A 16,732-nucleotide genomic window follows, 5' to 3' on the forward strand; every position below is an offset into this window, starting at 1 on the left:
CTAACTCAGCCCCTCTGCTCAGCTACAGCAGCTTTCTCCAGATCTTATTTATTCACTCAAAATTGGAAAATCTCCAAGGATGGAGACTCCATAATGTCTCTGGGGAACCTGTTCTGCTGTTCAGTCACACTGTCAGTGACCTAGTTTAAAAAAAAAGTAATTAAAAAATTACCTTACGCTTAAACAGCATTTCCCGTGCTTCAGTTTATGCTCAAGGACTCCCAGGTCCTTTTCTGCAGAGCTCCTATAACTTATCTAGGAAACACCTGTAAAAGAATACCTCTAAAACAAACTAATTGTTTGCATTTATGTGCTTCTGGAGCAAACTGATATCATGGATTTTTCAGCCTTTCCCTTAATGTCAGACATGGTAGGATTTTTACCTTTTCACCCTTTGCAGCAATGGAAATTTAAAAATTCTTCAAGACATTTGAAACTGCTGAATGTCATTTAAAAGAAACATCTTGTGGTGTACTTGGGGCTGGCTGTATGCACACAGGAAAGGGTACACACCACAAGGGGTTTATCTTATTTTATGTCTGAGCTTGACAGAAATCAGTGATTGTGGCTAAGTGCTTAGATTTCACATAAAACTCACGTTTCAGCATTCAATTATTTGCATATTGAGTGACAGCCTGTTCTTACTTGTTTTTAAGATTACTTTGGTATAAATGACAGTGTTTTAGAACAAATGTTGTCCCTTGTTGAAGAAGAGAACTGCAGCATCAGTCATCTCCAAAGCATGAGTTACATGCAAAGCACTGTGTTGGTACAATAATAAAGCTGGATGTGGCAGCACTGAAAATGCTGCAGTCTCCAAACATCAGGGTTGTTCTGGAAGTCTTAACCCACCTTGGCCCTCTGCCTTACAGTGTTGCATGTTTGTATGGTGGCAAGATGCAAAAACTGAGCATCCTTGTCAGAGTAACCAGTCAAAATCTGCACCTGTCACTGGGAGGCAACAACAGCTTTCAGCCCAGGTATTTGAATATATTTAACCCAATATGACAATAACATTTGCAAAGTGAACCTTCTGGCTTTTACATTCAGCACGGTCTGGTTTAGGGAGTGGTTATCCAGAAGGCTGTGTAAATGCATCCTTGGCTGCTGTGCATTTCAAGGAGACAATTTTGTTCCGAGGAATGTGTATGGGAACTCATTTTCCCATGGGTGGTTGTTAGGGAGGTTATGGATTTCAGTTTCATCTTCCAAGACTACCCAGTTGCCTTGAACCTCATCTTAATTTGTGAAAACTTTTTTTAGGATTCTGTTCTATTTATTTGTTCAACCATTTAAAATTTTTTCTTACTCCTTCCCCATTTTCACTCCCTTTTTCCGTAGCTGTGTGTGCTCAGCAGGATTTGTGCACTCAGACTTGGAGCTGCTCTTTGGTGTTTGGGAGGCAGCGAAGCACCGTGAGCCTGGAGTGTGGTGTGTGGCCACTGCTCATCTTTGAAAGGCAGCAAGGGGCTTTCAGGCCTTGCAATAGAGGAGTCCAAGGAGTGTTTTCCCCAGGCAGTGTCATCTCAGCCCTGGGTTTTGACCAGCATCGTTTGCCCTCTCCCCTCACGCGCCGTTGTGCCATCGCACTGCCCTGGAGTTGCCCTGGATATTTACACATTCTTGGAGCCCATCCTTTCCCAAATCCGAGAGGAGACAATCAAATCCCGTTTTTTCCCTTGACAGATAAATCCCTGTGACATTTTAAACCTCTCTTTATATTGCAGTACAAGTACAAGTGATTCTGGAGGTACAGGATAATCTGAATGGAAAACCAAATGTGAGTGAGGCAACTTGGCTGAACCCTGAGCAGCATGATTTGGTCTGGAGGGCAGAAGTCACTAAGTAGTGTAGTGAGGGAGAAGGCAAGGGGTGATTCATGGTCATTTGGTGCAGCAGCACGTATACAACAAAATCAGCTCTGTTCCATTAACCACATCTGCCAGGCCTTAATTGAAAGAAATCATGTTCTTAGTATGTGAAATAGAAAAAGGTTTACTACTGGAATTCTTTTGGATCTTTAAATGGAACAGTAACGGATTTATGCAGCTAAAGAGATTATCTTTTCATCTTTAGGCACATGCACTGTAAAAGTAATTTTTTTTTCCTCTTAAATGCACTAAAGTGCATCTGGTTAGTACATCTCAGAATATGGAGTGACTGTGCTTAGGACAAAGTGATGACAGCCTTTCTTGCTGAATTATCAATACATTTATCTTAAACCTTTTTACAGTAAAGTATGGAGAAAAGAAGAAAAAGCTGCTTTTGGGCCAACTGCTTTTCCACAACCTTTTTGTAAGTGTTGCTTTCAAGCTCTCTTGTAGAAGTTGTGGTAACTGTTGTCCCAAACAACTAATAAAAAGATTATTTTTGTAAATTAAGTCAGAATAAAGAGGGTATTTCCTTGTCTTCAGAATTCATTGGAGGCCATCTCAGGTCTGTTGAGACTCATGAATAATTTCTTTGAAGTAATAGTCAGTGAGACAGATCTCCCTTTGGGTAAGTGGGAGAAGGTTGGTTCTTCTAGGTGGAGAGATGTGAAGTTTCTTCTCCAGACTGCAGCGTGACTCCCAGGTAGCCCAGCAGAGCAGGGATGTGGGTGTAGGAGTGAATTTGTGAACTCACCAACAGTCTTTTCCATAGTGGGCACCAAGGGGAGCAATAAAATAAAAGCTGGTGCAGATGTCCCATTTTAGTTTATGAGAAGAGAATAATTTGTTATTCTCCCTTTCTGGCAGTGTCTTGTGGGTGTGGGATACTTTAGATAACAGTGACAGAGTCTGCTTTGGATCAGAGTGAGATGTGGATGAGATTCAGTTTTATGTTTTCCCTTTTTTGAGTATTCATTTTTAATGTGTCTTTAATGTCTGTACTCATGTATTGCCTTCCTAAAAGGATGTCTAAAACCTGCACTGTTCATTAGGCAATGGCTGGGGAGCATTAAAAGCTTATTCTCTGGTGTTTTAAGAGGCATGAGCGCCTGTTGTAGTTGTTTACTACAGGTTTGTTTGTGACAGCCTAAATTAACTAACCAGTTTACTTTTCATCATCTTGTATTTTTTTGTCTAAGATTGGTTGCTGCGGGTGAAAGATTATTCTAGAAGGGAGAGGAGGTGGCTTTAAAAGGTCGAGTTTACTGTGACCTCTTTCTCAGCTAATTATTGTGTAGTGAAGGATGTCTGGCAGTCTAAAGTTTAAAAATAAATAAATAATTCAGAAGCAGAGTTTCCATTACAGCTCATTAAGTAAATCTCAGTGCATTGCTTGCTACTAAGAAACCCTACACATGCAGCTTCTGTTAGAGGAACTTTGCGGGAAAACAGTTTTAATTTTATTCTACTCACCTTGAAATACATGTCCTCATCTGCTAGGAGTCAAAAATCTAGATATCTGCCAGCTGCAGTGCAAATCAGCATTTTAATGCTTTCAGCTGCTTCTCTGTAGAAGTTAATTTGAAATGTGATTCAAGCACCCTCTGCCCATATATGATACCTATTACTGGTAATCATAGTTTCTGCTATTTAAACCTGCATTTGGGGTGGTGTTAACAAAGGAGCTGTTCCACACAGGGACTTTGATAAAGGTGGAAACTTCTTCATTTTGAGAAAATTGGAAGCTAAATGCTGCTTCAACTGAAAAATAAAAGTGGATAAACCAAACCACATTCCTTTTCTAGTTTTAATTGTAGTGATATTTTCTTAGTAGAGAGATGCACACCATTCTCTCAGTGTAGCATCAGTTCCTGAGGACCTCTGTTGCCTGTTACCCACAACAGGGATGCACTCGTGAACACAGTAGATTAACTGTGCTGAGCATGGGGAAGCCAAAGCTCCAGATTTAAATGCAGGTACCTTCAGCTGTCAGTCCTGCCCTGTCATCCAGATAAATTGAATGTGTTACTTGAGAATGGTATTGCCCACAAGATGGCTTAGTTTTGGTATCAGTACAGCTGTGAACAGGCCTGGATTTGTGCTTCAGGATTTAATAGATTCTTTTGACCTTTCTAGCAGATGTCACTGACTTACTGTGATAGCTGCATTTCTCATGAGAAAAGTAAACCAGTGTTGGGAACTGATGGTGAAGAGGTCTAGAAGAAGAGTAAAGTGTGAGCTTATAAAATCTACTTCTGGCGTAGCAGATTTTGTTACTGCAAGGCAATCGTGTGTGTTCTCCCTGCAGATGTATTGGTAACTTTTTCATTTGCCAGATACATTGTTTTCTGTTCTCTGACACAGACTACAAGACAAAACTCCTTCTGCTTTGTCATTCATGGATATTAATGTTTGAGCATCATTGTAGGATTGAAGGATTATCAGTTAATTTTCCAATATTCCAATTTGGCTGCAATGCCAAAGCAAAAACTTTGTAGTTCCCTGTTATTAATTTTAGGCTTCATAGTTGTTCTTCCACACTTAGACACTTGAGATCAGAGCCTGTGGGATCTGAAGGGGTGCATTCCTACCAAATCAAAGCCATTTTCAAGTGGGTTACATCTTGGGCCTAACAGACTGTTCTCTAACAAGACAAAAGTCTGGAGCAGATTTCTCTGTCAATCCTTGTGCTCTTTCTGGAGTATTTCGTTTTTTGATGGTTTGCACAGAGCAAATACTTTTAGGCCAGGAAGTTCTTTGCCTCTATCAGCACTATTCATGTACAAAGATAACTCTCTGAGGACTGGTTTGTTTTGGCATCTTCTTTTCTTTTTTTCCCCAGCAAAACTCAGTGACTTTTAAGGCTTTAATCTTGCAGCTTTGATATGATCCAAAATGTTTCAGTAAGAACTGCCTTAACACTTCATTTTCCCACATCTCTTCAAATGATGGCAAGTTCTGCCTTGCTGTTGGTCGTAGGCTTTAGGTTCATGTCACGATACACCGTGCAGAGCGTCGCTGGCAGCAGTGGCTGTATCCTGACACAGAGATCCCTGGGCACCGAGTAGGCTTTGGAACAAACTTCTGAGATGCTTGTGCACCCCTGCTTGTCTCTCCAGTTCCCAGAAAGCAGTTGATGGTGTAGGTTCAAGGCAATTAAAGATTTTTGGAGTGTGGGCATTCCCTTGGTTAAATAGCTGGATAGTCAAAGCTACTGGTGTGGCCTTAAGATGAGCGCAGAGATTCCTTGGGCTGAAGGCAGTATTTGGGACAGTAATGCCCTTCCTTGCCAGTCACCATGGCTACATCAAACTTGAGCTGAATATTAAGTGTACTGCAAGGAATTCACCCCTGTTTTGCAGCTACAAAGGCTGCGTAGGCCAAAACCTGCAGCTCTCCAGTGTGTGCGTGCCAGCACAGCAGCTCTGAGGTTAAAAGCAATCAACAGGAAATGACTGAGAGTCACAAAATACCCTCTTTAGATGAGATGTAGTCAACAGAAGAGGGAAAAACCTAAGTGGGTGCTTTAATCTTGATACATATTTAATGAAATGGAAAGGGAGAAGAGTAAGCTAATGAGAATGACTTGACTGTTTCCCCTGGGAGAGATGGGTTCTGGCAGAGGGGGAAAAACTGATCTTGTGGGTTGGCCAGGAGATCAGTGTGCGGGATGATCTGTACTCCACAGGTTGGCTGCACTGCTCCTGAGGAACAAAAAGTGTTTAAACCTTTACAGCATGAAGGAAAGATAAGTAAATGGATTTTTCTGGATTCCCTCAGAAAGAAGCAGTTGGAATAGACTCCTTTACAAATCAAACCTTCCTGAGAGATTGAGAGGTTGTGCTGTAACTAAGATGATTACTCCCAGTGTATTTCCCTGCTTGGAAATGCAACCTACTAAACTTTCCTTGGGGTCTGGGTGTATTTAGATGCTAATGCCAATAAGTGTGAATTCTTCCATTTTAAAATCAGACCTTTGTCTCTGCATTCAGTACTAGTATCTCCTGAAGGATACCTGAGCAGGGTTGGGATGAGAAAGTTCCCTTTGCAAGCTGAAGAAGTAGGATGGTACAAGCAGGACAGCAGTTCATGCACCTGTGTTTATCACAGCACAGGCTCACACCAGTGGTCTTTGCCCCACTGACTCACAATCTGGCTTATTTCTTGGGCTCCACACTTCCACTTCTGTGCACTTTATTGTACCTCAAACAGAAGCTTGGGTTTAAACCATTTAGAAAGAGGACAAAACCAGTAAGGTTTTCAGCAAACCCTTTTAATCTTTGTTGAAGTCCAAACAATGCTGTATTATCAAGTTGGGTTGATTCAGCTATTGTCCCATGCACAGAAACCCTTTCCCCCCTGAGATTTTGTTTGTAAAGTTGTGCTGAGACCCAGCACTGATGCAGAATGGGCAGTGGAAACTGGGCCCCCTTCCCTTTTGGAGTCCACCCCAGAACTGTAATCAGTGAAGCAACAAATATTAATTCTCTCCCTTCCCAGACCTTTTCCTCTTTGTAAGATAGATTCAGCTTGGAAAGCTATGATCAGCCTAATCAATTTTCTATTACTGAGACTGGTGCTCATAGTACCATTTGTTAAATCAATTTATTATCCTCCCAACCAACTTCAGTGATCAGAGCGTGAAAACATTGAAAGAAAATTAAAACTAGTGGAAGTGCTGCCTGTTTGGATAACAGCACATTTTGCTGTTTCAAAGGATTACTCATCTGCACCAAAGTTAATTTCAATGATTTAGAATCTTCTATTTCAGGGAGGCCTGGCTTGCACATTGTGATGGATTCAGGAAGAAGTATAATTCGTTCTTAAATTGTTAAACAGCACGTTAGGGCCAAGTATCCAAGTAAAAATGAATGGATTCATTTGTAATCCTAAACAAGCGTGTCTTAAACAAGCGTGTCTGCGTGTGGGAGGGTAGGGATGGCAGGCTGGGGTAACCTGTAAACAAATGCCAGATACACAGTAGCACTTCAGGCTTTGGTGTTGGAAAGTAGCCAAAATAACCTGCAGAGAAGGGAAATGGTCCTTTTCTGCCTAAAATGGAATTCTGCAGATCCTCCAGTCCTGTCCTCCCATGCCCTTCAGTGGGAGGGGGAAGTTCCCTGGATTTTCAGAGTGCAGTGGCTCTCCCATCTTCATATCTCTAAGCTTCTGAGTGTAAACTAAAGCAAAGCACCTCAGCAAGTGCCACAATCCTGTAGGGCAGAGGGACCTTTGGAAGGTGTCTGGGAATGTTTCTGATTTCTGCTGCGCTGTTCCTTCTGGATTGGGTTGATGATACACATATGGCAGGGGCACTGGAGCTGCAGATGTGCTGTACAGGGTAAAATTCGGAAACCAAAGCTGATGGTATCATATGAACCATGAAATGTTGCACTGGCGGGACAGGGGAAGTATTTCACTCATAGTTCTTTCTCAGGACATAAATCTCTATAATAATAGTTTCAAGTCATGGCTGGTACTTAAAATTAGTTGGTTTTTTTTTTTTATATGGCAAATATTGGTACTTTCTTCCCTGCCAAATACTGCAGAGCTGTTACAGGGATTATAAGCCACTAAAAGAAAAAAAAAAAAGAGGTCCTTGGACTCTTCTGTCTTCCTCTGGGTTCTGTATATGCTTGGTTTTGAATTTCTTATATGCCTGTTCAGGTGGCAGAGTGCAATGTTGGAATGAAAAGTCAGCTGGATATGAGGAATTGCAGTCTTGGAAAGTCCTTGCCACGCTGCCACCAGACTAGTGGCATCTGAGGGCAGCTCTGCTTGGATGAGGCCAGTAGGAAGAAATACAGTAAGACCACCACGGAAATTTAACCTAGGGGAAAAAAATGCCTTATTTTGGAAAGTTTTGGGCTGTTTCTGTAAAGCAGGCTGCCTGTTGAAGCTTTTCTGCTCTTCACACAGCTTTATTTACAGCTCAAAGTAAAGGAAGTGGCAGTTCTTGACTGGGACTGTTAATGTATACACTGTACATCACGTTTATTGCAAAGTGTGTTAGCAAACTACCAGCCTAGTTCTTAATCTGCAGATAATCTTACTCTCATTTATATTTTTGGGCTGTGTTACTTTCTTTGCCCAGCATAGGCACTGCCATTGGAATCCATCCAGTTCACCTAACAACTTTCATTAAAGAAAATAGCCCTTGTAATAAAAATTACTCAGTGTGACAAGATTCTATAATGTATTTTTTTAAAGCTTCATAAAATTTTGTAGCGGTTAATGCCACTTGTTTGGGGTTTTTTTAATTTTCTTTTAAAAGAAAAAAATTTGGCTTAATTGGGACAATATTTGAAATAGAATTAAATAACTATTTTCTGTCTGGGTGCATAGAAGCCAGGCTGTGTGGCAGGAATAGCACAAGGATAAGGAAATAAGAAATCTCCTTGAAAAGCACATTTTACTGACTTTTGTGTCTTGTGAGGTTGCTCAGAAATCTGAGATTCTTCAGTTAGGGAAAGCAGATGCAATAAACTCTGCCCACTTACAGTTCACAATAGGGAAGTCTTAATCTTACAAAATGCAGAGATCAAACATGGATTTTTCTGCAGCAGTTGGGAGGAGCAGCTTACCTGAGCATCATCCCTCTGGCTGCAGGACAGCCCTCAGCAGGTGTGTCCCCTGCAGCAGTGCTGAGGGAGCACTTGCAGCTTTTCCTTGTTCTCCCAGCCATGAGGGACATGATTCCTGATGTGTGAGGCACTTCTTACCAGTGCAGTGAGCAGCAGGCTCCTCACTGCAAGCATGGAATGCTTTGGTATTTTCCTACTATGGAAGTGTAGTAAAGAAGTGCTGAAGAACCAAACCCAGCTTTAGGGAATGCAGTGAGAAGTCAGTGGATTGGGCTCTCTGCTGTCTCTTTGCAGAGTACTTGCCTGAGAAAACTTCATGGCTCCAATACCATCCTTTCCCCTGTTGCACAATAAAAATGGGGAAATCTCAGGTTTTAGCTGCTTGTTCATCCATACATCCAAATCACCCTGTCCTCAGTCAGTGTAGCAGAGCAGCCATCATCATCACAACTGATATGGTCAAGTTCAGTGACTCTGTCTTCACCTTCTGGGGTGTGTGTGAGAGCAGATCCCAGGACAATCTCGTGTTTGGTAGCAGGCTGAGTGTGCCATGCTCTTACCCCTGGAGGAGTCACTTCAGCTGCCTTCAGGTCTCACAACAAATGAAATGGCACCACAGACCAGAACGGTTCAGAAAGGCAGGTGATGCTAAAATGGAAATAATGAGCGCACACGTGGAAGACAAACCTCTGGGATCTTTCAGAGTCTCATTTTCTCATTTTAATCAAAGAGCTGAAGAAAGTCTCACTATATTTTCCATCGGTTTGGAGCTTTGGATTTTTTAAGACTTCCCACTGCTTTTTAGGTTTGGCTTGGATAATGTAAGTATTGTGGGGTCTGATCTTCAAAGTGTCTTCTGCTATTACCAATCTCTGGCTATTGTTAGGAAAATCAGACTGAGAGTGTCTGTGTGATGGTTCCCTCCTTTATTATAACGAGCACCAGCAACCACTCCCGTGTTTATCTTGTCTTGGGCACACTAAGTGAGGTCTGCATCCTGGTTTGGGTTTAGCTGATTTATGCTTGAAGTGAGGATTGTTTGTTCTCTGCAATGAAACAATCTTTTGTGACAGACTAACAATGGCAAGGGATGAGCTCTGATGTTAAACAGTGGTAGCTTTTCTTTCCTTTCTTTTTTTTTTTCCTTCTCTTCTCGTTTTAAGTCTACCCACTGCCTCAGGAGGAAGGCAGCTGCACTAATAATATGCCTAGTCTCTGTGGAAGGCCCTTATTTGAAAAATCTGTAATTGAGTGGACAAAATTTCTGGTTGCTTGAGAGAATCTATTCAGAGGAGACCTGAAAAGGATGACGGAAAAGCACACTAGACATCAAGAAGTCCTAAGGGCTCTATTGAGCAGGGAAACCTATGTAGATATTGTGGGACAATTACACTTGTCAGGCAAAACACGAAAAAGGATCTGTGAAAAAAAATTCCTGGGGAATGTTAAACAAAGCTTTGAACAGGGCAAAGAGCTTGCTGGGAATACCTCAAAAGCAAGGAGGTGTATTTGGCTGATATCTGAAGGAAAGCACACGATGGCTGCTTCAAAGAGCAGGCACAGAATGTGTTATGACAGGGCTTCTGACCATTTTCACAGTTGCCAGGTCAGCACAAGGGGGAGAGCTCATAACTAGCTTAAGTTTATTTGCTCCTTTGCTCTTTTCAGTGAGCTGTTCCAATGCCCAGCCTCCCTGGTGCCCTGTTCAGGGACACTTTCCTGCTGTTGGCCTTTCCAGCCCCTGCCTTTCATGCCTCCTTTGGAAGCTGAGGAAGATGTGCTGTACAGAGTGGAGAGGATGTGTACGCTACAGAAGGCAAATAACCCTGTGAGGTTATTTGTATTTCAGTGATTGCCTCTAGTCAAGTTTTGTTGTGTGAGATTTTAAGAAGTTACTTGCTTGGATGTAACATACTAAGTTTTGGCTAGTGAGGCTTCTTTCCTGCATCGGTTGCTGATGGCATTGGGTGGTGTGGGGCATTAATGAACAATTCCTGGCACCCTCTGAATGGGGTTTGCTGTCAAAACTTCAGATGCCTAAAAGATCAACCCATTAGTGATGAGGCCAGCATCAGCTCAGCCTATTTTTAGGGTTTTTTTGCTGCTTCACTCTTTGATGTAAAGACAGCTGTGTTCCCCTCTCTCTTGATGCAGACCAAACTTTCTATCTCCACTTTGGAACAAGCTGTCCATTGTTTTGATCACTCAGTGATCTTTCTCTGCAGCTCTCTTGTTTGAATTCTTGTTAATCATGGTGACTGCCAGTGTCTGTGTTAATTCAGATGTGGCTCCAGTCCATGTTCAGTAGTGTAAATATTTCCGTATTTAAATGCTAATCTCCTCTGATAAGCATTTAACGAAGCCATCCCCCTACACATTGTGGCTGTGCCTGTCTTGCAGCTTGGAGGGGTGTCTGACTAGGCTTTTTCCTGGTTTTTATTTATGCATGAGTGGATGGTTATGTTGTGTGTTTTGAAGAAACCAAACATAACTTAAATGCCCTGAGTGTGGTTTACTTCTGAAAATAAATTCCCCTGTGTCTCTTCTAAGTTACAGTGGTTTTCCACAAATGTCCAAGAATCCTGGCTCAGGGTCTGCTAGCTGTCTTGTTATTTCTTTTCCTCTTCCTCTGCTGCTTTCTTTCTCATCCTATAGTCTTTGTTCCTTTTTTTTTTCTCCTCTGTTTAATTGCTTCTGAGATTTTGGAACATCTTCAAAAAGTCTTGCTTAGGCAGTTATTTTTAGACCTTTAAAAGAAGTAATTTTTACTTCTTTTTTCCTGTTACTGCATCTGTTACCTGTTGAGGCCATACTTCTAAAGACATCTCCTTCTGGTAAAGACAGAACTGCATTTTTAAGAAATGGGTTGTTACAGTGTCCCAATCTCTCCTTTTCATACAGAACACCTGAAGAAACGCCTGGAAGATTACATGGCCCAGTTCCCGAACGTGCGGATCCTGCGGACCAAGAAGAGGGAAGGGCTGATCAGGACTCGCATGCTGGGGGCCTCCGTGGCCATCGGGGACGTCATCACCTTCCTGGATTCCCACTGCGAGGCCAACGTCAACTGGCTGCCACCTCTCTTAGGTGAGTGGGGAGTTGTTGAAATTATTCCCACCTGTTGTTTTCCCCTCATGCTGTAAGTGGATAAAAGAGACATGGGATGTCATAAAAGGGAGAACAAACCAACCACAAGACTCAAGTGAATTGTTGGCAACTTGTAGTGTTTAACAGAAGATTTTTTCTGTTCTGGAGTCCTGCACTGTGCAGTAACCCTGCCATATGCTTTTGTTAATTAAAGAGCAGAAATCATATTCTTCTGTTTCCTCGTTAAATGAAATCTTAAATAATTTACAGCTTGGTAGAAGAGTAAACTATCACATGGTCATTCAACAGCTTGCAGAGAGGAATGGCTTTATGATACAGAAAAGATCTTTGCATACAGTTTTTGAGTAGCTTTATAACTATATTTAACTTCATAGCCTGTGAGCCTGTGAAAAATACTTCTTGTGAATGAGAGCTGCTGGTGTGTATTTGCAGAACATGAGCACTCTTTTCCAAGGCAGCACTTCATCTTTGAGGAGGTGTCAGTTCTTTTTAAGGATGCCTAATAGAAGGGACAGTGCCGTCTGTTTCTGGTACCTTGTCTGCCTCTGGCTGGTACCAAACTCCTTCACAGCCCTACTGTGAGTGACCTGTCAGAGCTCTCTGAGGTGTGACTTCCTCAAATAGGCTGTGGCAACAATCATCAAGTGGACATTTAAGAAAGAGTCAGATTTTCCCTCAGGATTGATGGATTGTTATCCTGTTGCTTTCACTACAGTTTATATCTGGCAATAGTTTGAAACATTTGCAGCTTTATGAGCCCCAGGGAGGGAGGACAGAACTAGCTCCAACACCATTTAAATGAGAACACAAAGAGGATGCTTTGATTTTTAAAGCACAGAAAGGATTTCTGTGAGATGTGTTTTGGAAGCTGAAACATCATTTTATCGCCTTTGCTCTGAGAGCTAACTTCCAACAAGAGACCGTCTCAGTAATAAAATATTTTTTAAATTCCAGATGTTTATGCAGGAATTAATCCTGTGTTGTATTATTTGGAAGAAAAGGTTGGAGGGGAGGAGGTAGCACTTGCATTTCTTCAGCCTGCTGAGAGTACTTATGCCATTAGTCTGAAACGTTTCCTGCCAGATTCTGGCATGACAGTTAGGGCTGGGTGGTGCCGTGGGTTATTCCCTGGATTTGGATCTGCACAGAAGGGTTCACATCCTAGTCAGTTGCGGAATGGCGATTGCTGACTGAGTACAAGAAGTCTGGTTTCAGCCTGGCAGTCAGCTCTCTGTGGTAGTGTGGCTGTGTCTTCCCATTCTGCTTCTGGGTGATGGGTGCCTGATGTTTTTCTCTCAATGATTGCAGAAGTAGCAGATAAATTGATATAAATTGGAGCATCTGCTCAGGAGAGAAGCAACGAGGAAGAAAGCTGTGTCGTTCTTGGACAACTTCACATTTTGATGCTCTTTTTTTGTAATTTCATGGTCAAGAGAACCAACTGGTGCAGATTTTCTAACATGTTTCTCCAATCTTCAGATCGCATTGCCCGAAACCGCAAGACTATCGTTTGTCCTATGATTGATGTTATTGATCATGACCACTTTGGATATGAGACTCAGGCTGGAGACGCAATGCGAGGGGCATTTGACTGGGAGATGTATTACAAGAGGATCCCTATTCCTCCTGAGTTGCAGAAACCTGATCCCAGTGATCCCTTTGAGTAAGTTACTGAAACACAGCGTGCTAAGAGCCAGCTAATGAAATAACACCCGCTGCAGACTTGGTTTACACCTCAGCATAGCAAAAGCCAGAAGCTGGTGTTAAGCTACTTGCTTTTTTTGGCAGCTGTTTGCTTTGTTGGTTTAAAAGAAATGCATTGTATAGTAGCTGTGAACACTCTCATTGCTGTTTTTTGCCACGTTAATCCCGCAGAAGTTAACATTTCATTTCATTGAAAACTCTAATGTGTAACAATTAACGTGGTCATTTATTACTGAGATCTTTCAAACATAACTTAGTATCCCTAATGCTCTGCCAAAAACAACAAACCAAAGGTGGGTTATGTGTCATTTCCAGGTGGGGGAAGAAGAAAACCTAGTAGAATAATTACAGCAATTTTGATGATTACAGTGCACTGCAGAAGTAAATCTGTGATCAAGTTGTCCTCTGCTGTTGCTGTGCTTGTCAACACTGAGACAGTTCTGCTTTTATACTTCTGCAGTGTTTTAAAAAAACCAACAAAACAAAAATAACCCAAACAAACCCCTTTTTGAGGTCAAACTCAAAGACTTAATCCTACAACTGAGGCAGAGCATCATGTGTGCAGCATACAGGTCCCGTGGGGAGAGGTGGTGTCCTGTGTCCTGTCACTTAATGGTCAACTCCTGCCTGTTTGGAGGAGAGGCATTGGCTGGTTCTGAAGGGAGCCAGGTCTGGTCCTCCTCGTTTGCAAGTGGGAAATCAGTAGATAACACCAAAACAACCAAAACGAACTTTGACAGGGCTGTAAAGGCACCAGGAATACTGGGTGGTGAAAAGAATATTTGTCAAATCTTGCTTTGTTTTTTAAATGTTTAGCTAGAGATCTGTGTCTTTGAATGTTTTGTAATATGGAGTCTGGTTTTTCCTTAAGGTCTCCTGTAATGGCTGGAGGACTGTTTGCAGTCGATAGAAAGTGGTTCTGGGAGCTGGGAGGGTATGATGCAGGTCTGGAGATATGGGGAGGAGAGCAGTATGAAATATCCTTTAAGGTGAGCCATGTTCTCTGGAAATTACTTTTGTTTTGAAAAGTAAGAATTTGTTCTGAGGCACAGAATGTGAATGATCTATCTTGTCCTTGCTTTTGCGTGTGACTAAAGGTGAAAGAGCTGGGAGTAGTAAGGTAGTGCACAGAAGAAACAGTGCTGATGTGAGCAGTCAGCTCTGAGGGTCAGTTTTGGAGCAGGGTTAGCTGGGGTGTCCCTGTTCTGTGGCCACAGCTCCTGATGCATGCACCCTTGGCAGCAAGGGTAAGTCAGCTTGTGTGGAGCTCTTTGACTCTTAGGCTCACCCTGGAAAGATGGTGAAATACTCTTCTCCTTGAGGGAAGGATTCCAGTTCCAGGAGCTCAGTTTGAGTGCCCAGAGAGGAGAACAACTTTGTCTGTAATCAATCCAGCTGACTCCTGGCTGTGAGGAACCCAGGCTAATACTTACCTGGGAAGAAGTCTTCAACAACTGGAGTCATAACTGTTGCTGGCAATGACTTTGGATCATTATCTGCCTGGCTTGGGAACAGTTCTGCTACTGACTGATTGGCTGAGCTGGTCAGTGAGGGCTTTAAGAGTTAGCCAGCTGACCAAAAATGCATACTAAGAGTAACAAGCCACTGTAACCCACCAAGACTGCTGGTACCTGTGTTCTGTTGGAATATGGCACTCTGAAATCCAACTTGGGAAACCCAGCAGAATGTCCCAAACCCCTGAAGGCAAGTGGCCTTCTCTTCAGTAGGGGGAATCCTTCCCATAGCCTGGACCAAACTGAGTGAAGATTTCTATGTTAAACTCTGTTTGAGGTTTCTTTCAGAGGTTGAATATTTAATTTTACAGGTGTCTGGATGCCACTGACCTCAGCACGGGGCTAAAAGATGGCAGGGGTGCTACTGTAGTGCACAGTTTGGTTTCAGCAGCTAAAACTCTGCACATCTCCCCTGACAAGTCATGGCTGATCTCTTACAAAACAGATTCCTGAATCTCCACGCCTCTGTGCAATTCAAAGGATATCAATCCTCAGCAAGCCCTGTTGCCATACACACACCCCGTGTGCTACTGGGCAGCAAACAGAGGGAGAAAAGACTTTTTTCTTTTCTTCCATCATTTTCTCACAAGAACCTCTAAGTCACCTTGGATGTCCCTTGTCCTCTGTAATGGTGGCAGGAAGGGAGGGGTGAGGGCACCCTCTTTGGGGGTGTCAGTGTGGTTAGAGCCATTTCATCTTGGTGTTGCATGTAATGAAATTGTGTAAGGCGCTCATTCTCTGTGGGAAGGGCAGGGGCAGCATTCAGCCTCTTCCTCTCTGAAAATGCTGATTTCCAAGAGTGATGACAGTGGCTGGGCAAGCCCTTTGTCTCCAGTGCCACAGCAGACAGTCACACTGCTTGATCTGCAGGAAATAAGACTGCCTCATTCATCTGTTTGCTTATCCCCTCTGAAACACGCTGTGTTTTATTTCAGTCCAGAGATGGTAATTTATGGAGGGATAAATTTGCTTTAATTAATCTCTGCAAAGACCACCTTTTTCCTTTCATTGTGCAACAGAAAAATGAAGTTTTCACTGAAAGAGACTCAGTGTATTTTCAGAAATTAAGATAAATTGATACATTCATCTGTGGCTGATAGATTTAATAATTCTGCTGGAATTGCAAGAATAGAAGGTTTGTTCATAGAATTTATGAAGCTATGACATTTCCTGGCGAGCTTAGAGCTACGTTTTTACCTTTAGAAGCAGACTGAGATTTTGTAGTTAAAGGTGCACTGTCAAATAATTTAAAGCTCTGGCTTTAGGCATGGGGTACCCGCTTTCATATTATTTATTATCTCATGGGAATTCAGATTCTAAGCATGCCAGATTTACAGCCCAGCTTTAACAAAGAATCCGTTCCTGTCCCTGGGTGTTGTGGGTGCAGGTGCTCTTCTGTACTGCTGGTCTGTGATCCATTGCATTGGATCTTGCCTTCTTGAGACTTACCAGGAGTACAGGGATTTTTGGAGGGTTATTTTGTGTTTGGGGTTTTTTTTTTTCCTTGAGCATATTCTTTTTTTGGCCATTCATGGACTGTACTTTGCTGGTTTTGCCTTTATTTTAAAATCCAGGGCTCTGTTGCTGAGAGACTGGAAATAAACAAGTTTATTTAGGAGCCTCTTCCCTTTCTATTTGGAAATCATACATATTTCTGTTATCAGCTGTCTCTGCTTCCTTCTGAGCACAAATTTTCAAGCAAGCCAACAGAGAAAGCATCAGTGTTTAACACCTCAGAAAAAGATTTAACTAGAGGGTGGATCAAACTCTAGAAGCCTTGCACCTTGTATGAAACGTGTACATCAAACATCACTAGGAAACATTGCATGTAGGAGGAACAAAAAAATTTAGGTGAACTTTCTAAGCTTAACTGCTGGTTTGTAGTTTTCTGGGTCTTACCAATCCCTTAAAACAGAAATTTCTAGTTCAGAAATGAAGGAGTTGATCTATC

At 42.3% G+C, this 16,732-nt stretch overlaps 1 protein-coding gene across 1 annotated transcript in view; it reads left to right on the forward strand.

Moving 5' to 3' along the window:
- Positions 1–16,732, forward strand: part of LOC121657868 (polypeptide N-acetylgalactosaminyltransferase 10) — an 82,436-nt gene that overhangs the window by 48,192 nt on the left and 17,512 nt on the right. The window contains exons 5-7 of the mRNA XM_042014047.1: positions 11,357–11,542; positions 13,043–13,226; positions 14,139–14,256. Of these exons, the coding sequence (XP_041869981.1) occupies positions 11,357–11,542; positions 13,043–13,226; positions 14,139–14,256 (488 nt within the window). The remainder of the gene's footprint in view (positions 1–11,356; positions 11,543–13,042; positions 13,227–14,138; positions 14,257–16,732) is intronic.

The sequence above is a fragment of the Corvus kubaryi genome, unplaced genomic scaffold, assembly GCF_017639235.1.
Source record: "Corvus kubaryi isolate FWS band 111438036 unplaced genomic scaffold, C.kubaryi_AGA036_p1.0 split1-37374, whole genome shotgun sequence".
Taxonomy (NCBI): domain Eukaryota; kingdom Metazoa; phylum Chordata; class Aves; order Passeriformes; family Corvidae; genus Corvus; species Corvus kubaryi.